Here is a 22,172-nt window from a genome sequence, read left to right as displayed (position 1 = left end):
TGTAACGTCAACATTTTTTTTTTTTTAGCAGAATAAACCTCCAGCAGGTATGAACAGGGTGATGGGTGTGTTTCTGAGCATATATGGCTGGGTGGACCTGGATCTTTCAGAGGTTATTGGAATAAGGCAGCTGAATAGCTTTCAAGACCAGGGGTCTCTAACTTTCTATCATCTTTTGCAAACTAGGATGTTAGGAGAATGATGGAACAGGCTGTAGAGTGGGTGCTCTTGTAGCTTTTTTAAAGCAATATTAGCTGTTATACCAGAGAAGTGGCTGTGGGGTCCACAAGGAGTTAGATTAATGGTACAAAAGATAGACAGATGCTTCCTGCCCCACACGCTTACCCAATGGCACATGTATTGCCTCAACTTTATATGTTTAGACTTCTGAAGAACCAAATCTCTTATCTTTAACATGAGCCAGAAGTTGAGGTCCCTTCTTAACTCATGAAATACCTTACTCCTCAAGCAGTTCTTTAGTATTCAGTGGATTCTTAAAGCTTTAAGAAGTTTTAAAGAATCTGGGGCCTTGACCTTAGACCCTTGGAAAACCCTAGACTCTGATGTTTTTCTTCCACCAACGTGTATTAAAACCCAGGCCTGGAAAGGCCTTTTAGTCAGCACATAATGAACTCAGTAATGGCCATCAGAAATAGTTCTTTGGGAAAATAAATATTTTTTTAAAAAAGCAAGAAAAATAAGCCAAGAAAACAGTGAAAGTTTACATAATGTTGTTTAAAAGGCAAATCTTTTTTTTATAAGGCCAGAAGAGATCATTCTTGATCTCAAGAATTTAATACAATGTCAGATTACCACAGCTAGTCTCTAATTCTTAGTTTATCTTCCCTCTGTGTGCAAACTGAGAAGTTAAATTATCAATTTGAATTTATCAAATTTGATAATTTCATTTTCTTTACCTCCCAGAAAGTACTGGGAGGAGACCCCATGCATATCTGTGAAGTGCTCTGAGATTCAGTCAGGTGGGACAACAGTACAGTCTGTTCACCATGAAACAGAGCCAGGAGTGAGGCCATCCTGAAAAAGGTAAAAACTCATAATAGTTTTTGTGTTGTGAATAAACCTGTGGAAAAACCAAGAAGAGATTCCAAGCAAGGGAAGAAAGCAAACACTGTGCAGCTCTTCTCTTGGCCCAGCTTCAGGAAATAGTCTAGCTTAGAAAAGGCAAGGAATAACTCCTTTTAGGGAAGAGGAGAGGTGTGAAAATATACAAACCCCATGCAAGGTCATTGAGATCTTCTCTTGTTACCCTAGCAATGGCATGGTATTCCAAACTTTTACAAATCCTGTGTTTTCCAGGAGCTATTGCTTGTAGCATGGTGTTAGTCAGTGCAAAACAGCTGTTTACCAGCTCATTTAGGAGATCTGAGCGATGCAGGAGCAACAGCATCTGAAAGCCAGAGGTGACCGATTTGCCATTAATAGACATAACCAGTTTGGAGGCTACACTCCCCCTCTAGCAATCCCATCCTGCCAGTCTGTAGCATATTGCTAGGGATCCTGAGTCACAGCCAAGTGAAACTTGCAAACAATTCAGCAGAGTGCGGGGACATCTATTTTTGTCATTGGCTATAAGGGCACCTCCCCATGAAGTAGGAACCTGAAACTTTATTACAGATAGCCAGCTGTTCTGGAGAACTGGTATGACAGAAAAAAAGACTTTTCCAAGGAACAGCAGTGCTTTTTGCCTGGCACATTTGACTGAAAATCTAGACCCACGCTTTTGGTTGGGTGAACTGTGAAAAGCTTTGGAGAATGAGTTTGATAGCTGTTATCTAGCTACCTTGTGCTTTGGGAGCCTGGGACTGCTGTCTGCATGAATGGAGTGTAGATACATGGGGGAAGGCATGGGGTCTTCCTTCAGTTTGAGTGAAGTAGTAAGGAAGACAGGGAGGTGTGTTTGGAAATCCAAGGGCAGGTGTAGAGTTGCAAGGTGTAGCAGTGGGCAGGGATCACATTTAAGGAAAAATGTGAGATCTGTGAGAGTTATATGAAACTTAGGAAGTAGTGGAAGATGGGAGGGGAAAGTCCTTTTGCTTGGGACATGCAAAACTGAATTTAGAAAGAGGGAGATATGTCTCAGAGATTCCTTCTGTTGCAAGGTTGGATCTTTAGATGCTGTTAGGTGTGGATAATTCTGTAAATTTACAGAATTAATCATGTGTAGTTGGGAATAATCCTGTAAAGTGATGTGACCTACACTATCTAGCAAATGGAAACTCTCGCCCTGGATTCTGTGCCAGAAATGCAGGCTTGTGTAACTATTTTGGACCACTGTTGCATTTGGGCAGATGAAGTTCTACAAGCAGCTCTGCCATTTTTCCCTTGCTGTGATTTCTAGTATGTGCCAGAGACATCTGAGAAGTACTTGATTTCTTGGGGAAAAGAAGGTTTTTATTTCCTAAGTCCTTTGGAGGTTTGTTCCAAGATAGGAAATGTGAAAGACTGCTTCCTTTAAAAAGTAATCTTTGAAACATCCGAGAATGAATGTATGCCTGGCATTCGGCAGGTCAAACCACAGCAGGTTTGTGACTAGATCGCAGGTGCTGTGCCTGCTGCTTGGTTTGATCAAGCTAATAGCCCCAGGTAGGAAGGGCACCCTGGGCAGGAGAGGAGCAGTACATACTGGTTCATGTGTCCAGTGTTTCCTAATCTCAGAGCAGTTCTGAAGAAGGGCAGAGGCTCTAAGGACCTGTAGTGGAAACTCTCAAATGAGACTCAAAGTCTCAAGTAACTTCTCTCAAGCTATTGAGATACACTGTTTAAAATCATTTAAACTTCTAGTCATGGTTATGCTTTCTCTTGAAGTTCATCTGTGATTCAGACACCTGATGTCTATCTAGAAAGTCCTACCCCGTAGTTACCCTCCTTTTGATCCTTGTATGATCATTCTGTGTCCCTGTTAGGTGTGAAGAGACCTCTAGAGAGGTCATCTCCTGCTCCAGGCTAGACAGTTGTCTGAGTTTTACTTCCTAACATGCCTCCAGGCACCTCTTAACCTTGACTGCTCTCTGCAGCAGTAGAAACAATCCATTCTACATGAACTCCATCTGGGCTCAGTGCAGAAGCAGCACCTTTGTTTGGGTTATGGTCATGCTGGTCCAGAACCCTCCTCCAGATTACCTCTTGCTGGTTTTCCAGGCTTTTGGTCCTCTTCACCACTTCTAATCCAGTTCTTTTTAAGGTGCCTCAGTCTAAGTTTGCTGATTATAAATCCACCCTCCTGGGATTCTTCCTCCCTCAGATTCTGTTTGGGAGGATTTCCTGCAACACTGTGACTTTTCTTTACTCCATTATCTGCCATGCTTGCCTTTGTGTGATCTGTGTGCTTTTCTTCGTGCATTTGAAGTGTTAGTGGAAAGTAACTTTGTTTTTCAAATTCATTATTTGTGTTTTAGTCAAAAGAAATTATTTCTAGTTAGTAACAACAGTTTAGCATTTATGTAACAATTTAGGACTTGTAGTCTCCTACAAGGTGAATGTGCTTGACTGTGTTGTAGAGAGTACTTTGCTGAATTAGCACTTTAGGTCAGATGTTTCTGGCTCCCAGCCCCCCATGTTTATGTGATGTTTGCAACCAAGTGACTTGGTTCCTGAGGTTAGAGATGAGCATCAAGTTTAACTAGCAACTCAAGTTGTCAAAGACTCAGACTTCACGCTGTAGGGATCCAGTCTGGCCTTGGTCACATATCTGCTTACAGGAGCTGTTCTCTGTTTAGGAATACTGGCTGGGCGGATCCTGGGTTGCGTTTGTTCTGACTTTGTGCAGATCACTCCATCTCTTTGTGTTGCCATACCCATTTCTGAACTGGTGCTAATAATGATCTTAGTGCTCTCAGCTGATGCTAACTACTGATGATGTGTGAAGTACTAGTTTTTCTGACTATAGTTTTTATATGACATAGGTCTTAAAGCACTGCCATTGTAGACTAACAAGAACAACTCTAGAATGGAGTTCACTAAATGCAATAGCAGGGATTGGCCCCTTGAGATGCCTTTCAGGCTTGTGTGTAAAGGTACAGCCAGCAAATTTAATTCTGTACGATGTCCAAACTCACATTCAACCACTGAAAAATTTGTTGTGTGTAGGTATATAAAAGAGTGGAAAAGAATGGGGAAGAGTATTGAGGAAGCTGGAGATTATTTTTTTCAGAGATATTTTGTTTCATTTAGGATGGAGAATCTTTATGTCAACCGTTTCATGCACATGTTCCAGTCCTCCTGGAGTGATTTCGCAGATTTTGAGAGGATTTTTGTCAGAATCAGCAACACAATCTCCGGTGGGTTTATTAGTATTTGCTCATGTTTGCATTGTAGAATGACTAATCAGTTGTCTTGTACATATCCGATTAGGATTGAAGTGGCTGACCCGCACTTCTGCTTTCCCATGGTTTTTCACAAATAAACTGTAATCTTGGGCTGCTGATCACACCAGCAGCCTGCAAGACCAAAAAGTGAAGCTATGATCTCTTACAAACTAAAATTACTGGGAATTGCTTGGTGATCTTAGTGTCCTGAGCTATACTGGAGGCCAGGGCAGTTGGGCATCAAAGCCCCTTTTGGCTTTTAGAAATGTATTTTCAGATATGTGCAAGTCCCATAGGACAAATTTTCATAAGTATTTTGCATCTAAACTTAGAGATAGCTTAGTGGGAGTGCTTTTCAGAGCATATTAACTGGCTTTGAAAGTTTGATTGTGTATGTCCCACTTCAGCCATCTAAATACATAGAAAATCTTCAAAGAGGCACTTTTGGAAATGTTCTCCGCTAAAGGCAAGTACAAGGGTGACCCCTCTTGCCTCTTACACAGACTACATCAAAGGCTGTTGCCTAACATCCCAGCCATGTGCTCAGTCCTGGTTGCACTGCTGCTAACAGTCCCACCTTCCCTACTCTGTCCCAACACGGGGAGGGTGTCACTGCCTCAGTTCTGCTGTCATAACCTCACGTGTAGCTCCCCTCAATCAGTTCTTGTGGGCCATTTGTGTCAATGACATGGGACAGCTCAAATGCTTTTCAGTGGTAAATTTTTCCCAACAGGGATCATTTTGACAGAACTAATTTCAGGCACAAAAGCTTGTGCTGTTAGGCCAACAGATCTGGGGATGGATTGCAAAGATCTGGGAATGACCTGGGAGCTGTAACTTCTTCAGCTGGTCCTGCTGCAGCCAGGATGGGCCATCAGACCACAACCTGAGGAACCATGGTTCTTACTGGAAATTAGCGTGAAGTAGGCCTGAAAAGGCTTGTGGCATTTATCCAAAATGCCATCTCTTTTCAAAAATGTGTCAGAATTAGTTGTGCATACTTCATTAAATGTCCTGCTGTGCTTGCCATTTCATACTCACATCTTACTAGAAGACAAAAATCCCTCTCTAAAAGTGTGAGTTTCACTCTTGTATTCAGGGCCATTCAGTTTCTGCAGTATCTTTCATACTGTAAAAAATCCATTGATGTAGTATTAACATATCAAAGTCAAAATACCTCTTTAACCCTCTTCAGTGTGGAAATCTTAGCAGTTACTTGAAACCCAGTAAAAAGAATTGCAGACAGACATGGGTTTTGAAATTCATGGTGTCATTTCTGTAAAGCAGGTCTGGGAAGCCTTTGATTTGTGAGCCATACCCAGCCTTCTACTACCACCCATGGTTACATTATTTTACTGTATTATTGGATATAATAGCTACACATACAATAAATTTGTTAGCATGTGGCTCCTCAAATGTATATGAATAGCCTGTTCAGACTCTGCAAAGGAAAATACTTTTCCCTCCTGCTCTGAAGTTTTGCTCCTCTTCAGGCTGCTTAAGGACCAGTTAACAGAAAGAAGAGTAATTTCTGTGGTCTTGGGTATAAAGTAAAGCACACAAGGTGGCCAGAGCTATTAAAAACTAATTACAGCAATTTGTTACATTTAATAAGATTGCTTCCTAAAGTACTTTTAACACGAGAATTAGATATGATCTACCATTAATTTCATTAATAACATTTCAATACTCATGAGGAAAGACCCAATTCTGTGAGTTTTAAATGTTAAGCATTGGTCTCAGTTATGTTAATGCAACTCTGAATCTGCGTATTGACAGAAACAGGGCTAATAGTTCAAGGCATTTTTCAGTCATGCAGTTTCTGTCCAAGCTGATGAGTCATTTTTTTGCTTGGTATAGACTTCAGATACAGCTCCAGACTCATTATGCAATTGACAGAGATGATGGAAATGTCAACTTTAAGTAAACTTAACTTTTTTTCGCTCTGTTAGAAAGCACTGTGAGTTTTAATACTTTTTATTTTAATTATCACTGCATTCCTTCAGGCCTATCTTTTTCATCCTTTCACCCTTTGTAGAAAAATTAATTGCTTTCCAAAAAAGTTCTGCCTTGTCTGAAAATAGGCAGTAGTGGAAAACTTTACTTGCTTCATTTTTCTCCTGAAGACACCAGTGAGATTTTTCACAGTAATCATGTTTTTTCTGACTCTGAACTTGTAGGCTGAAGAGGCGACATGACATTATGAAACACAACACTGCAATTGTGGAAAACATCCAGTAGTACTACATATGTAATAGTAAAGAGATGGAGTACCCAAGACTAGCATTTTGTTAAGAAGTGATGTTAATCTGAGTTTATATTAGCAATTGAAAAATAAACAGAGGAAAAAAAATGTTAAACAAGCAAAACAATGCATGAGCACTTCTACTGAGTCAAAGTCAAAACCCTTCCCCAAGGTATCCCTCCCCCAGCTCCAGCTACTAAGAGAACTGCTCCAATCACTGCTGTTCTTTCCCTACCCACGTTGCTCTGTATTTTCCTTCTCCTGCCTGTGCCATCTTTTTTGGACTCATCTGTCTGTACTGCATACCCTGAGAATTTGAAGAGTGAGATTTAAAAATATCATGGAAGACCTGAAAAGGAATATTTTACTCCCCATTGCTTCTGTACATGGAGAAACAAATTATTATCAATTTAATTCTTCTCAAAGAGAAAAGCAAATATTATATTGTCCATTTAACTTAAGTGATTTTTCTTAAAAGTCTGTGACACCTTTTGAATCCTTTTCTTGCTACTTTTTTTAGTCAAAGTTGCCATGCAGTATAGCAAAAGGTGGGGAGGAAAGGAGGAATCCTACACTGCAGTAGGATATTGATGCAGTGGAGATACTAATGCTGCAGGCTTTTTTTTCCTTTAGAATATGTGATGCAGCACTGGAAGGAAGATTTTATGTTTGGCTACCAGTTCCTGAATGGATGCAATCCTGTACTGATTCGGAGATGCACAGAGATACCCAAGAAGTTGCCTGTGACTATGGATATGGTAGAATGCAGTCTGGAGAGGAACCTGACCCTGGAGGAGGAAGTGAAGGTATGTCTCCAAGTCAGGGTGGCCTCCATCTGTTCCTTCTCATATCCTCTAACCTCCAAACCCTGTTATAACGGCCTTCAGCCACATCTTTCTTCAGGCTGTATGGTTGGTCATGGATAAACTGGTTGTCTCTGCAGACTGGCAACACTTCTGTCGACTGTTTTCTCCTGCTATCCTGGAACTGCAGGCTGTGCCTTTCTCCAGGTCCAGTTTAAAGAGATGTCACCAGGAGGTGAAGGGCCCTTTTTCAGTGGTTTCCTCTGAAAAGTTAGGGATTGACCAACTGCCTCGAAGGGGAAAAGTGCCTCTCCCTTTCCTGGTAGGGTCTTACCCTGTTGTCACCCACAGAGTTAAACTAACATGCTGCAGAAGGGTTGGCAAGGGTGGTGCCTTGCTTTTGTTTGTACGATGAGCACAGGGGTCTCTCCAGCTGTCAGTATGAAACTTGTTTGCATCTTACTGTCACTGCATGAATGCCACTCACTATCAGACTCAGCAGACACAAGTCAGGTAGTTTGTGTAAAGGTGCCTGCTATCTCAATGTCATCATCCCTGAGCCACCATCAGCAAGGGTGGGCCAGTGGCCGCTCGCTCATAACCACGGGGCATAAGCCAGCCTCTGGCCAAGACTTCCTGACCTCTGTTCTGAGCCTTGCTGCTTGCACTCCGTTAAAACACATCATGTTTTTTTGGTTTTTTTTTTTTCCCCCAGCAAGGAAACATTTTCATTGTGGACTATGAGCTGCTGGATGGTGTGGATGCCAATAAAACAGACCCGTGCACAATACAGTACTTGGCTGCACCCATTTGTCTGTTGTATAAGAATCTGGAGAATAAAATTGTACCCATTGCAATCCAGGTGGGCTTACTATCAGGGTCTTTAAAGGGACACATTGCTTGTCTCATCTTAAACATGAATGACTTGGAGTTTCATATTGTTTTTATATCTTCTAGCTTGGTCAAAAGCCTGGGCCAGACAATCCCATATTCCTTCCTTCAGATGCCTCATATGACTGGCTGCTAGCTAAAATTTGGGTTCGCTCTTCTGATTTCCACATCCACCAGACAGTGACCCATCTCTTACGGACACACTTAGTCTCAGAGGTGTTCAGCATAGCTATGTTCCGGCAGCTGCCTGCTGTACACCCCCTCTTCAAGGTTGGTTCTTACATGAAGGGAGGTATGTGTGTCAGGAAGATTGTCACATTAGTTTGAGAAACCAAAAGGAAGTCCTGGTGATAGCTCAGCTGAGATAGTTCGGCTGGCTGCCCTGAAAGGCAACGTACAGCTAAGCCACCAGGACTTCCAGGACTTCAAACGTTACACCTGGGTGCCACTGAATTCAGTCAGAGAATTTGCCTTCTTTCATTGTTTGTCCCATTTCGCAGCTCTTGGTGCCACACATGCGGTTCACAATAGCCATCAATACCAAAGCCCGAGAACAGCTTATCTGTGAATGTGGCCTTTTTGACAAGGTAAGTCAAATCTTTGCAAATCTTCATTATTCTTCATGGTTCTGTATGTGTTTTTATCCTTCAACCATCACATATTGCCTTGTTTCTTGACCTTTCTACTAAAGAGCAAACATAACTAATATCACCTGAGGAACTGGCACACAGAAGTGGTGCCTTGTTGTGCTAAAAATGTTATCTTTTACCTCTAAGTAGCCAATTCAGAACTGGCCAATGTCAGTAGTGAGTCAGTATCTCTCACACATAGATGGTGTGACTTTGGGGTATGAGTCTAGGAGTGTGAGGTAACATAATATGCACATGCATCCCTGCACATGTATGCACACAGTTAAGTCCCCAATATCTTTTAAGTACTTGGGCCAGGGTGATGAGCAGAAGAATTTGTGATTGCAAAAGGAAATTTGCATCAGAGAAGGACATGTAGATAAGATAGATTTCTAAGCCCACAAATAGTGGGTGTAGATTCCAGCCTGTCTTCTTGAATTGCCATAAACAGCAGATCTGCTAGGATTAAAACTCAGCTTCATCTGAGTCGGTGAAACAGCTGTATATCATGGACTGCAGTGCCGCTCTTAGGTCAAATATCTGACTGCACTGGTATTTAACATGTTCCCAGCTCTTCCTCCCTTGGCTCCCCCAGAAATGGCATGTTGCAGCTAGGAACAGCAACAGGTTGACAGCAGCAGTCTCTGTGACAACACACTATCATCAAATGGGAAGTTTGGAGAGGTTTCAGAAGTCTTTCCAAAGAGGGAGACAAGTGTTTCAGGACAACTCTGTCCCCCTTACACCCCTGGCACCAGACCAAAAATAGCTTCCATGCTCCAGAATTTTTCAACCAAGGAGAAGCGAGAGGTTAAATCCAGGCACCTTTCCTGTATTCTGTACTTTACTGCTGACTGTGGAGACCTGGCAGGCACTCCCATCCCTTTGAACAGAAGCATAATGTCCATATCCCGTGCATGTGGGATGAGTGTGTAGCTAAGACCTGCCAGCAGGAATCCTGGAGTTCCAGATTTTGTTGGTTCCAATATAGATGAACAATCAACCAGAAGACAGTAAGTGTAAGATGACTACTGCTACAATACTAGCATTATGTGCTAGAAAAGCAACACTTGGGAGTTTTGTGCAGTGATTATCTAAAGAGTTTTGCAGTGCTGTTTGTTGTGGACACACTGTGTTTTCCAAATGTAACATATACTGAAAACCTGGCTAATCCTCATCAGTAGCCACCCAGTGAGATTGATCTCCTGGCTTAAATTCCAGGGTGGCTAATAGTAGCTTGCATCCCTAAACACTTTCTCCTAAACCACTCTGTAGCAGCAGTGGGTAGTTTAGCAATAGCCCTGTTCTAACACACTCCTGGCTGCCTGCCTTCACACACACGCTGGTTCTGGAGCATAGGGCTGGCAAAAAGTGCTTTGGGTTCGATACTTCAATGTTGCTGTACTTTATTACTGTATTCCATTAAAAGCTGGTGCTGTACCTATAGAGAAAATGTGGATATTAACAGTGATTCATGGGAGAGGTGTGAAATCTCTGAAGTCAAAATTCACAGTTGCAGTAGACCTCTGCAGTTTTGTACTTGTTTGTGTGGAGATGTGGTTTTGTCCTTGAAAAACAGATTCACCAGCATTTTGAATATCATCTCCTGCAGATTTGGAAAGCCAGTCTCAACACAAAGTGAACATAATCTCCTACTGTTCCTGTCTTGCCATTCTTCCTGCAGGCAAATGCTACAGGTGGAGGAGGACATGTACAAATGGTGCAGAAAGCAATGAAGGATCTGACTTATAGCTCACTCTGCTTCCCTGAGGAGATCAAAGCTAAAGGAATGGACAGCAAAGAAGATATCCCCTACTACTATTACCGGGATGACGGCATTAAAGTATGGGAGGCTATAAAGAGGTAAGAGACCATAGTTCTAGACTGTAGATAATAAAGTCACTGTCACAGAGACACAGCTTCGTTTTCTCTCTGCTCACTTTGCTCTTCGTCACAGCCTTGTGAACATCACCTGGGCTGTTTAGTCACATGGCGATCCATTCCACATATCTCATCTGAGGAAAAATATATAGTCAAGCACACACCCTTGAAAGACTGGTAATTCCTGCTTTTTTTAGACCTGCATTCTGTATTTCAGAGACCCCTTTACAAGTATGTACTCTCCTATAGGATTTTGTGGAGTTTAGTGAATTGAAATTTAGTCCTGCAATGGGAATTTAATTAACTTTCTTTTTTTTTTACTAAGAGAGTACTCAGCTCTCTGAGCCAGCCACGTGATCTTGTCAGGGTCCTTGTAGAGTGGAAATGTAAGCTTGGCTTGCATGAGAGTTGTGTTTTGAAACACAGTAAATTAGGCATTAACTGATTCAAGCAAAACCTTTCTTAAAATGACTTAAAATTGCAAGGTCCAAGTTTTGTCAGGAAGGGCAGCAATTCTGAGTCAGGAGAGGTACTGCAAGACTGCTCGACCTCACAAATGTGACTTCTTTTCAGATATGAAATACTGAATGGAATGGAAAAAACTCAGAATGGAATGATTCATTATGTTTTTTATTCTACAGTGGCATTTCATTTAACAAACAACATATTTTTGCATGGCATAAGTTGCTTGCTAAATATGCAGCTGTTTCTGGTCACATGGCTTTTGAAAAGCATGTTTATTAAAAATCAGATCTTTTGTGTACATAAAGTAGGGGGTTTATAATACAAGTATAATGTTTGAAGTGTTGGGTACATCTTTGTGTCCTGTGTTTTCTCTGTGTTTTGGCAAGGGGTTATCTTGTAATATTTCCTGCAATTGTTAGTGCCCATTTGAGAGTAAAGGAAGTTATAACTTTTCTGTGGTTGTTTTCTTGATGTAGTCCACTTTTTGTCCTTCTTCTCTTTCCTGTGTTTTCTTTGCTGATTGAGACATGCCTTTTCAAATACCAGATAGTACTTAGTCAATTTAGTTTGACCGTTTGTGGGTGTTAACCTAGTTGGAGGAAGGTGTTCCACTGCCTCAAACTTGGCTGAAAGATTCTTCTTAAGTGAATAATTTGGTTTATAAATGGTGTGGGCAGTACCCTTTTGACTGTGTGATATCCTGACCCATGAACCCACGGTCATGCATGTGTCTAGTCTCCTACACTCTGCAGGGATGTGGTTTTCCACTCTTTTGATGAAATAACTTCTATCCCCAGCACTGCTTCACCTGTAGTAGATGGCCTAGACATAAGAAAGCTGAAAAGGTTGTCCCTATAGAAACAATGAGGCTGACATGGCTAATTTTTAAACCCCTTCTCTAATACTCAGCTTCTTATTTCTGATCTAACCACAGATAGATATCCCAACCCAAAAATATTCCAACCCAAAAGGCCTCGTTCATGCTTCATATACTAATTTATATTTGCATGGATGGTGATCGAAAATACTGCTATTGTGTAAGAGAAGGATTACCTTCTGTATGTGTTTGCATATGTGCCAGGTAGTGGAGGCAGAGCTTATGCAGGGCAGCTTTATCTCTGCATGTTGTAGGATTTTTCTTTTTCTTTGGCTTCCTCTGGAAGCCAGAATTACTTAAACTCTTGGTGTTTATGCAGTTGTTTGTTTGCCTCAGTAACAACTCTTGACTTGGTTGGCTAATAGAAACCAGATTGACAGACTTGTAAAGGTCTCCAAATCGCGATAAATTTATAGTTTATTAGGGGAGAAATCTGTATTGGATAACAATTCTTAATCCCATCAGCCATTTTCCACAGTCAAATGTTTCACCCTATGGTTTGTTATCAAAATACTTAACAAGAGATTACAGGTACCTGCAGATCTAACAGAATATCTCAGCATAGCTGTTAACCAGTCATATTCAGTCATGAAATGCAAATCTTCAGGAAATCAGGCTTATGCATTTTTACTACTTTCAGAACTATTTCTTTTACCTTAGTGTTTTAAGAGCCCTTCTTCCTGATGTGGATTAGCCTGGGAGGCTTTTACAGAAAGAGGGATTTTGAAAAGAGGAACTGAACAGGGAGGAGGTGTCTACTGTATGCAGTGGATGTAGGAAAAAACTCTAGACCTCTTCTCACCAAGAGAAGCTTCCTGGGCCACCCCCACTTTGGAGTGTGACACTTGGGTTTTGTGAAAAGGATGTGCGGTAGGAGGGGATTAACTATGTGAATGGTATTCAGGAGCAGCTTTGGAGTATTGCACGTACAGGGGATGGCGCTGGTATCACAGTTTGGGAAACCCTGTTCCCAGTGTAAGAACCATGTGGCTATGCCAGAGGAAGTCTGTATTAAGTGAAGAAAAGGATGCAGATGTGATGACAGAGGTCTGGGCAAGAATAAAACCTCAAATAAGAGAATAAAGCACACAGGACTGTTCAGGGGATGTGGTGCAGTCTGGCATCTTTTTGTTGGGGGAGCAAGTGATGCAGTCAGAAATGAATCAAAGTTACCTCTGTGCATTCCCACTGCTTGTGGGAAGGAGGTAGGAGGGTGTTGACACCTACTCTTCCCTTCTCTCTTTCCGCCCTACAGCATCTGCCTCCTCTACAAGATCAGTAGAAGGTCTTCAGGGAATGGCAGGCTTGCTTTCTCCTTTTCATTTTGTCTTGTTCATTTGTTCCTGTGTCTGCAGTTTTGCAGAGGATGTGATTCACATCTACTATGAGAGCGACGAGGTGGTGTGTGAGGATGTGGAGCTCCAGGCCTTTGTCAAAGACATTTACGTCTATGGGATGAGAGGCGTGAAGGCCTCAGGTAAGGTGTGATGGCCCAGCTAGGTCTGCAATGTGTTGAGTCCCTGTTGACAGCAATGCTGCCCACACAGCATGCCTTGAACTGTTGGATACCCTCTCCCTTCTTGGCCAAAAGATGCTCAGTTTTATGGGTGAGACCCTGGATCAAGCCCTCCCTCAGGAGACAGCTCCTTCCTTTGCCACAGCTTGTCACCATGAGCTTGGGCAACTCGTGTAATCTCTCTGTACACTGGGGATTGGTCCTTTGATCTTGTCTGCTTATGCTTTAAGCATTAGGGGAGGGGCTATCTGTATATGCTGTTGGAACCACCAGGCAGGCTAATAGAAACCACAAGGAGCAGCAAGACCCCCTTGAATCCTCTCATCCAAACCTTGCACCAAATAAGAACAAGTAAGAACCTCCCCAGGAATGACTTGCTGGACTTTGCGTTTGTTCAGTATCTGTGTCATCATTGAGCTGTTTTTCTTTCTTCAAGAGAAGATACTCCTAATTCTTTCCAAGAAATATTTTCCTTTGCTCTATCTCCTCTCACTGCCTCTCATTCCTTGCAAAGCGCTACTTGGCTGTGGGAACTCTCACCCATAACATGGCTCTATTCTCCCACCTGAGTTAACATGCTCCTGGCTTTCCCTAAATGTGTTTTTTTCTTCCACTCACATTTTGTCCAAAAGATTTTCAGGAATTTATACAGGTGGGTGGGTATTCTTCATACTGTCCTGACTGATTTACATCTGGAAATACCTTGTTGGCCAGTGGTCTGGAGCAGATGGCTTTGGCACTGCATGCACACGTTTGTGTGTGAGACTTAGAGGCAAAACTGTGATGTTTCCACTCATTACCAATATGTGCTGATGTATAACAGCCTCCTGGGCTCTACCTGCCTGGACAAGCAAAGGATTGGGAGACACCTAATTGCTATCATTTTTGTTTGTCTAGTTGTCTCTTAGGAAAAGCTTAGATATGGACTGCTCATAGGAACTTCATGCTTGACCTAAGCATCTTGATATGGGACAAGTACTGAGCGTTTCCAGGGCTACAGCTGGGGTGGGATGCTACCACTGGTGGCAGGACTGCCGCTACAGGTGGGAAACCTCCAAGGCCTGCAGCATCCCTGTCTGCACTGCTGCCACTGCAAGGGCTGGGTCAGAGAGGAGGGGTACTTGACTGGGTCTGTAAAGAATGGAAGGAGGATAAATGGGGGAGACTGTTGCACCCAGGTCTCCCCCTCCAGACTCTGTTCCTGCTCCAGAAGGGCTGCTCTGACTGGGAGCATGCCAAGTCCCTTTAAAGATAAGCGCAGTGTGCATAGGATAGCAGTACACAAGAGGAGATGGTACATCCTCTCCTCTTTGGGCTTGGTGGCTGGCCAAAACTACTACGTGCCTCTTTCCCCTCTCAGGTTGAGTTCATATCTGCATCAGGTTGTTGTTGGAGATGTGAAGCAGCTGGCACAGACAGCCTGAGCAGAGGCAGCTCGCACCAGGATGCTGACAAGTTTCTAGGTATTCTGGGACCTGTGGTCACATTGGGCTGGGACAGGGAGTAAGCACAGGACTGTCATGTAGTGGGGATAGGAGAGGTACAGGCTTGGGGGTGCTTTGGTAGCAAAATATGTCCCTAGTCCCTGACTATCCCCTTCTTTCTTTGTATAGCTCAATTTGATGATGTTCCCTTCAGAGACAGCTTGATGCAACTATTTCTTTTCCTCATTTTGTTCCTTCTCTTTCAGAAGTTCTCATTTCCTCACTTCCCATTTCAGCAAATAAGCTCTCCCTGCACTCTTTCTCACAGTGCACTTGATTGCTGAGCCTCGGACTATTATAAATACAAGCACATGGTCATTTGCTCCTTGGCATGAACCTTCCCTGCTTGCACTGCAAACTGAAGAAAAAGGGAGCATCCTAGGCCCCTGCCCTGTGGACTCTCTGGGTTTATTGCTGCAGGGTAGGTAGGGTGAGAGGACAGGGATACAGTATTTTTTAAAGGTGTAATTATACTTTGCCTTTCCCTTAAGAAACGCCACATACTTTGCAAACAGTGGTGATGCCTCACAAACCTCTATGAGGTAAGGCAGGATCACTCTGTTTTTATGGCTGGACAGCCAAGACAAAGAGAGGTTGAGTAGCTCCTGTTAGAGCACACAGCAAGATTCAGAAAGAGAATGCCCTGCTTTTCAGCAACTGCTGCACAGTCCTCTAACTCATGCCTTTTGAGTAACTGATTACTACCAAGTAACTGGGTTACTTCATAGCTGGGTTACTTAAGCTTTTCTTCTCCCTTGTTTAGGGTTTCCTAAGACAATCAGAACACGAGAGAAGCTAGCAGAATATCTCACAGTGATAATATTCACCACATCAGCCCAGCATGCAGCTGTGAATTTTGGTCAGGTAGGAATTTCTGGGAAGTCTGTTCTTTCTGGGCTGGGAGGTGCATCTACCAGGGCAAGGTCTGAGAAATGTTTTTTAGTAGATGTACAGACATTACATTACTCTTTCTGGTCAAAATAACTGCAGAGCCATCTGAAAATCCCCACGAAGCCTGTGGAAACAGAAGTATTTTGGAAGCTAAGAAAGGCGTTTTGAGTCCTAAGTATGTACCAAAGCTCAAATTCAGGGGTTCTAACTTGTATATTTTAGTTTTAATGATTTTATTGTGGGGAACAGGTTTTCTTAAGCATTTAAATGGGTTGCTAAGACCCCTCTCAGAAATGCTGAAGTGTTCAGGTGCACAGTCTAGCTACCATGCTTTCCAGACATCACATGAACTGCCTGGATATGATACGTGCTGGTAGTCTGTGGCACATTCTGCAATGAAATGTAATGAGTTATGCTAAGTGGCTTTACTTTGCATTTGCTGTGAGTGTGTGCATGGGTGACTACCATGGGTTGCTGTTGTAAGCTGCGCTAATTTGGCAGTGTGCCTGTGCTGAAGCAGCATACATCCCATTTTCAGATGTGGCTTAGGGAACGTGCAGCACAGCTCAGGACTCTGACTGCAGTTCGTGTAGCTGCAGACACCTTCTGACTTTGAGTTGGTGCAGCAGGCTATTTCCGACAGCTCGGTCCCAGCAGTACAGCAATCTAGCTGGCCTAGTGGAGCATTTACTGAGGGTCCTGAGTTAACAAGTTGAATGCTGCCTTGCACGTCTGCTTCCTGCAGCAGCACAGACAAGCCTCTACAAGGTAGTCTCATGGAAGTCAGTGGGACAGGAGTCCATATCTTCAGTGATACCTAGATATGTAACTCCCACTGACATACATAAAAATTTGAAGCAGTACGTCTCTGAGGACCTAGGCTTTGGTCATGTATGGTCAAGTTTTCAAAAGCACCGATATGCTTAATGTTCCCAATGCATGAAAAAGGCATTGCTGGTCATTTCTTGAGTTTGCAAGCCAACTGGCAACTTTGACCTTCATTTATGATGTTTAATGTGTCACATACCGATAGCCTGTGTTATCCCTGCCTGCTTTTACTGACATATCTACCCTGAAACTATAGTAACTGCCTGCCTTTCAAATGCTGTTTCTTCCAACATCAGGCATTTTGGAAAGCAGACTTCACAGCTAGAAGCAAATCTCTTTGTCAGTCTGTATTACACAGAGCTGCTTCACTGAGTGGGTGTTCAGTCACTGGAACAGGATTCCCAGGGAAGTGGTCAGGATGCCAAGCCTGTCAGAGATCAAGGAGCATCTGGACAATGCTCTTAGTCATATGGTTTAGTTTTAGGTAATCCTGCAAGGAGCAGGGAGTTAAACTAGATGATCCTTAGGGGTCTCTTCCAACTTGAGATATTCTGATTCTATGAGCTTTTATTTTTTTGGCACAAGTTCTGGCTGATCTTTGAGATCATGGATGATCTCACAGATAAACAGGGAGACTATCTTTGCTATGATGATTATTCCCAAACACATCCCACATCACTCTCCATGTTGACCCTCCTGTCCACCCCTGCAGCTCAGGAGCCTTGGAGCAGATCTAGAGCCAGGTGTCGAATGAACCCACACTATTACTGTGCCATATGTATGACCAGGAACTTCTGTTCACTTCTAACCTGTCATTACAAGTGATTGAGACATCTCTCAACCTCCCCCTCAGGAAATCCTGTCTGTTCAAGTACCACTAAGAAACCATCTCTTAATATTGCCCAGGCTATTAGGGTTTAGCAGAAAGCCTTCAGAGAATGAGAGGGGGAATTTAGCATGTAGAGGATATTCAGCTCATCAGCAAAAGGGTCTTCAGCCATGGGAAAAAAATGACAGAGGGAGAAAGCTGATGGTAGGAGGAGATGGCTATGCACTGGAGAGAGCAGACTGAGCACAGTGTAAGCATGGCACACAGCTGAAGTAGACCTTTCTGTTAGGCAGGACAGGGGATATGTATGAAGATAATGAAAAAATGCTTGGAAAAGAAAGAGTTATGGTAAGTGCAACGTCTCATATGGCAGCAAAACTCAGGGTCATATCTGAGGCAAAATGAGACATCACCATGCTACAACACTGAAGCAGGCCAGAAGTGATTCTGAGTTCCCAGTCTGGCATTCACCATGGCCACATCCACATGCCATATTCCACAGTGCACCAGCATCCTTTGCCTTTCTTAGTGCCTGACCACAGTACTGTGGGCATGTTCTTAGAGCAAATTTTGCAGAAAAGAGAAACTGGAGAAGAGGAGATTTTATCAATTATAGGTTTTTTACCAGAGGTTGCCTCGGATTATCAGAAGAGATCTTTGTTAAATAAAATAGGTACGTCCTTAGCCTGGCTGGTGAATCTGGGCTGTGTGGCACAGGCCTGTGGTTAGCAGAATAACTACTCCCATTTAGACAACCCAACTCTCCCTTGTGAGATCCTGAGAAAGACGATAGGGACTTCCTTGTCTACTTCAGTCCTTCTCTAGAGCATCTGTCTATCCTTTAGTTAGTATCTTCTCTTTCTGAGAGGCTCATATTACAGAACCAAACTCCCTGGTGTTAAGACTCCTGATTTTCTTCGCAGTGTTCCTAAATATCAGCCACTGTGGCTTTTCACTGTGCTCTCTTGCTTTGTTGTGCAGTATGACTGGTGTTCCTGGATTCCCAATGCCCCACCAACAATGCGCTGCCCTCCTCCGACAGAAAAGGGGACAGTCACCATCGAGCAAATTGTGGAGAGTCTGCCAGACAGGGGACGTTCTTGTTGGCATCTTGGAGCTGTCTGGGCCTTGAGCCAATTCCAGGACAATGAAGTAAGTCAGCCTCCCTTCTCTAGGTGGTGGAGATGTAAGCAAGACAGCAAGGGCCATGGCAAGACCACATGGACTCATGAGATTGTAGTGCTGCCCTGTGCTTGTCTCAGCCACATTTGCCTTTCTGTGGAGATATATCAGTGGTGTGGCTTTGCCCTTGTTCTGCCAGGTGCAAGCCAGCTCTCAGTGAGAGTCGTATTTTTACTCTGAGGCTGTGTTTCAGTCAAAATGAAAGTTTCTAAACTCAAGAATGGTGTTGCTGAGTAAGGATGCTGGTGTGGGGGAAAGAGGGCTGCAGAGGCACAAGGGTTTTCTCCACTCCTTGCCCCAGCAGTGCTGGTGAAGGTACAGCCCCACTGTGTCCCAGTGTCCTGTCCTTTTGGAAAGTCTGCCCCAGTGCCACGTGCACTACAGCTGTGACTTGTGCCTGGCTGATGTGGAGTGTAAACAATACAAGCCTACAGGAGGTTCTGCAAGCAAGGTCTATAGCCATTTACCTTATGTAAAATGAGATTGTAGGCACTTGGTTGTCTCACCCAATGGCTGTGTCAGGAGGATGTGTTTTGAAATCCTTAAATGGAAGATGATGGACAGAGGGTACTTCAGATGAGTTTGCTCTTCAAGAAGAAAGCAGATTTCACCTGAGAAGCTAGTAGTAAGGGTAGTATCATGGGAAATAGTTACCTAAAGCTGGTAATATGCCATTATGCATATTGGCAATGAGGTATCCAGGGTGCCCTTAAAGTCCAAGCTTACTAAAGCAACTGTCAGGTTGAACTTTGAAGGACAGTTTTAAGTCAACAGAAACTTTCACTGTCACTGAAAGTAGTTGTCTTCCTTTTTCATCCCTGGCTGTTCATTCCCCTCCTGTGCTGTCCTTTTCTTTATGAGCACAAATGTTTGAGTGGCCAGTCAGAGATCTGGCTTGGAAAGCTGATCTGGCTGACCACTAGCCTGAATAAAAGTGCTTATTTTTCGGTGGATCAGCTCCCCGAAGGTGGAGGAGGTGCCACATAGGCACCTGAACCAGCACTACAGAAGGATGTAGGGATGGAAAGAAGCAGCCAGAGGTGAAGGGGGGATGGCACAGCATCTTTCATTGGAAGTGCCAATGTAGGCTAGCTTAACTACTAATAGTACTATTTTAACAGTAGCATTTGTGAGGCTCTGGGTGTTTTGCTGGGTGGCATAATACTGAAACAGAATAGCCTTTGCTTTCTCAAAGCATGATTTCTTGGTGTTTTTCAATTAGCTGTTTCTGGGCATGTACCCAGACGAACACTTCGTGGAGAAGCCGGTGAAAGAGGCTATGGCAAAATTCCGCAAGAATTTGGATGAGATTGTCAACACCATCACTGAGCGCAACAAGAACAAAAAGCTTCCTTACTACTACCTTTCCCCAGATCGCATTCCCAACAGTGTTGCTGTTTGAGCAGATACCCAGGAGAGTTTGGAGGCGTGTAAAGCTAATGATGCTTTCCTGTTACATATGCTTCTTTTCAATGAACTTCCAGAAATGGATAAAGTAAAAAACCCACCCTCTCCATCAGAGCTGACCCATAGTCTGTTTGGACTTTCAAAACAAATTTGATTATGACTGATCTTGCAGACAAAGTCTAGTTGACAACCCTCTAGGTCAAATTTGTTGCAGGTTTATTTTTCCAAGATTTTTTAATTGATCTTAGAATCAATATCCATGTTTCTGTTAGCTTTCTCACTCCTGGTCAAAACAATATAATCACAGATTCACTTATTCAATGAAAATAGTATCGTGAGCAATAAGCAAGTCACATCTTTAAAATCCTTCCTATTTTTAATAGGTGACACTGGTGACTTATAAAAACGTCATCTTTAAAGTTTATGCATTGTTTTTAATCTGATTAAAACAAAGGTTGAGTATTTTCGCTACACCTGTGAATGTCCTAATCCGGATGAAAGTAGAAGCAGGACATTTTCTTATCATAGCTGATGGGGTTTTATCACTTTCTTACCGAGTTCATGTGAAATGAGATAGCCTGATTCATAGGAGATTAAAATTTTGTACCTACATAAACCTATATATTTTCGACATAAAACTAGGAAGGTTTGTTTTAGTCTCTGCCAGCAGAGTTTGATGTCATTCATATGTATGGACAAATGTTTTGTTTAGCACAATGGCAACAAGTACAGACCCTAGCAGTGCTTATGCTTGATTCCTGTGTCATTGCTCAGGCTGTGAGCAGTTTCTTCTGCTTTGTGGGGGATGAACAGGCTACTTTGTATAAAGATAAAAGTTGTGGAGAAGGGTTAATTGGTTCTAAGTGGAATTTTTCCATTGGCCAATTAAGCATAATTGGCATGTTCCACCTTAGTTAGAAACATCTGAATTTTGTCTGTTTTGTTTAGAGGTGATTAGGTTCAAGTACTTGGGCTTTGGTTAAAGTTGAGAAGGTCACTGAGATAATGAGAGCAAAAATTAAGTTTGGGAAATTGAAGAGTAGTAGTTTTGTTAATAACAATTTTGCTTTATTTTTCCCTGTAATAGCTTCACCAGCCTGCAGTGTGTTTTCTCAATAAATAAGAAAGCTTCTTGTGCTAATGAAACAAAACTGAACATCGAGCTTTTATTTCTTAACTCAATATCTAATGCTTTATGTCTTGAAAACCTTGTAAGAATAAGCACAATGCTGTGTAGAGAAATGAAGTTCCTGCTATCATTCATGCATGATTTGGAAAAGGGTACTACCAAAATATACGTTCTTTCTGTTTCAAATGAAACACAGGCATGGAAGCTGATTTTAGACTCTTTACAGCAGACTTATTCCCTTTTTCTACCCCCAGCTAAAGATTTTCAGCAAAAATGTAGAAGGTAAGACCACTTCCTGTTATTGAGGAAGTACATTTAAGACTTGTGCATCTTCCTTTTACTGCAACCCATGAGAAGTGATAACTGTAGGAGCTGAGGCATGCAGTTGGGTAGCAACACTGGAACAGGACCAGGGGATCGGAAACCATAACATGAGAGCCACCAAAAAAAGAAAAAAAGGCACAACTTACATGCAAAAGGCAAAAAATGCAACAAACTGACGCAATATATCCAAGAGCTCTTGTCCTTCCCCTTGTGTACAGCGAATGTCCTTTTGCCTCAGCTTTCATATGATAATGATGTGCATATTCAAGTATCTGTCTAGATAACAAAATATGGGAAGAGAGGCCAATGGCTGTTCTCTTGCATCTGTTCCCTCTGCTCTAGCCTGTGGACCTGGGATGCAAGTAGCGTTGATGGTAAGTTTGGAGAATTGACTGTGCAGCTTTGAAGGTCGATATTAGCAGTCTGATTCAACTGCAGGAGAGGATGTGGAGAGAGGTAAGGAGGT

The 22,172-nt window shown here is 42.7% G+C and overlaps 1 protein-coding gene across 1 annotated transcript in view; it reads left to right on the top strand.

Annotated features, from left to right (window-relative positions):
* The window catches only part of ALOX5 (arachidonate 5-lipoxygenase), a 34,383-nt gene extending 12,985 nt beyond the window's left edge, over positions 1-21,398 (top strand). The window contains exons 5-14 of the mRNA XM_074874814.1: positions 4,192-4,298; positions 7,204-7,376; positions 8,089-8,235; positions 8,331-8,534; positions 8,765-8,851; positions 10,578-10,756; positions 13,472-13,593; positions 15,880-15,980; positions 18,646-18,816; positions 20,069-21,398. Of these exons, the coding sequence (XP_074730915.1) occupies positions 4,192-4,298; positions 7,204-7,376; positions 8,089-8,235; positions 8,331-8,534; positions 8,765-8,851; positions 10,578-10,756; positions 13,472-13,593; positions 15,880-15,980; positions 18,646-18,816; positions 20,069-20,248 (1,471 nt within the window). The 3' untranslated portion in view covers positions 20,249-21,398. The remainder of the gene's footprint in view (positions 1-4,191; positions 4,299-7,203; positions 7,377-8,088; positions 8,236-8,330; positions 8,535-8,764; positions 8,852-10,577; positions 10,757-13,471; positions 13,594-15,879; positions 15,981-18,645; positions 18,817-20,068) is intronic.
* The last annotated feature ends 774 nt before the right edge of the window (positions 21,399-22,172 follow it).

This window comes from Strix uralensis, chromosome 7, assembly GCF_047716275.1.
Source record: "Strix uralensis isolate ZFMK-TIS-50842 chromosome 7, bStrUra1, whole genome shotgun sequence".
NCBI lineage: Eukaryota > Metazoa > Chordata > Aves > Strigiformes > Strigidae > Strix > Strix uralensis.
This window is presented reverse-complemented; position numbering and strand designations above follow the sequence as displayed.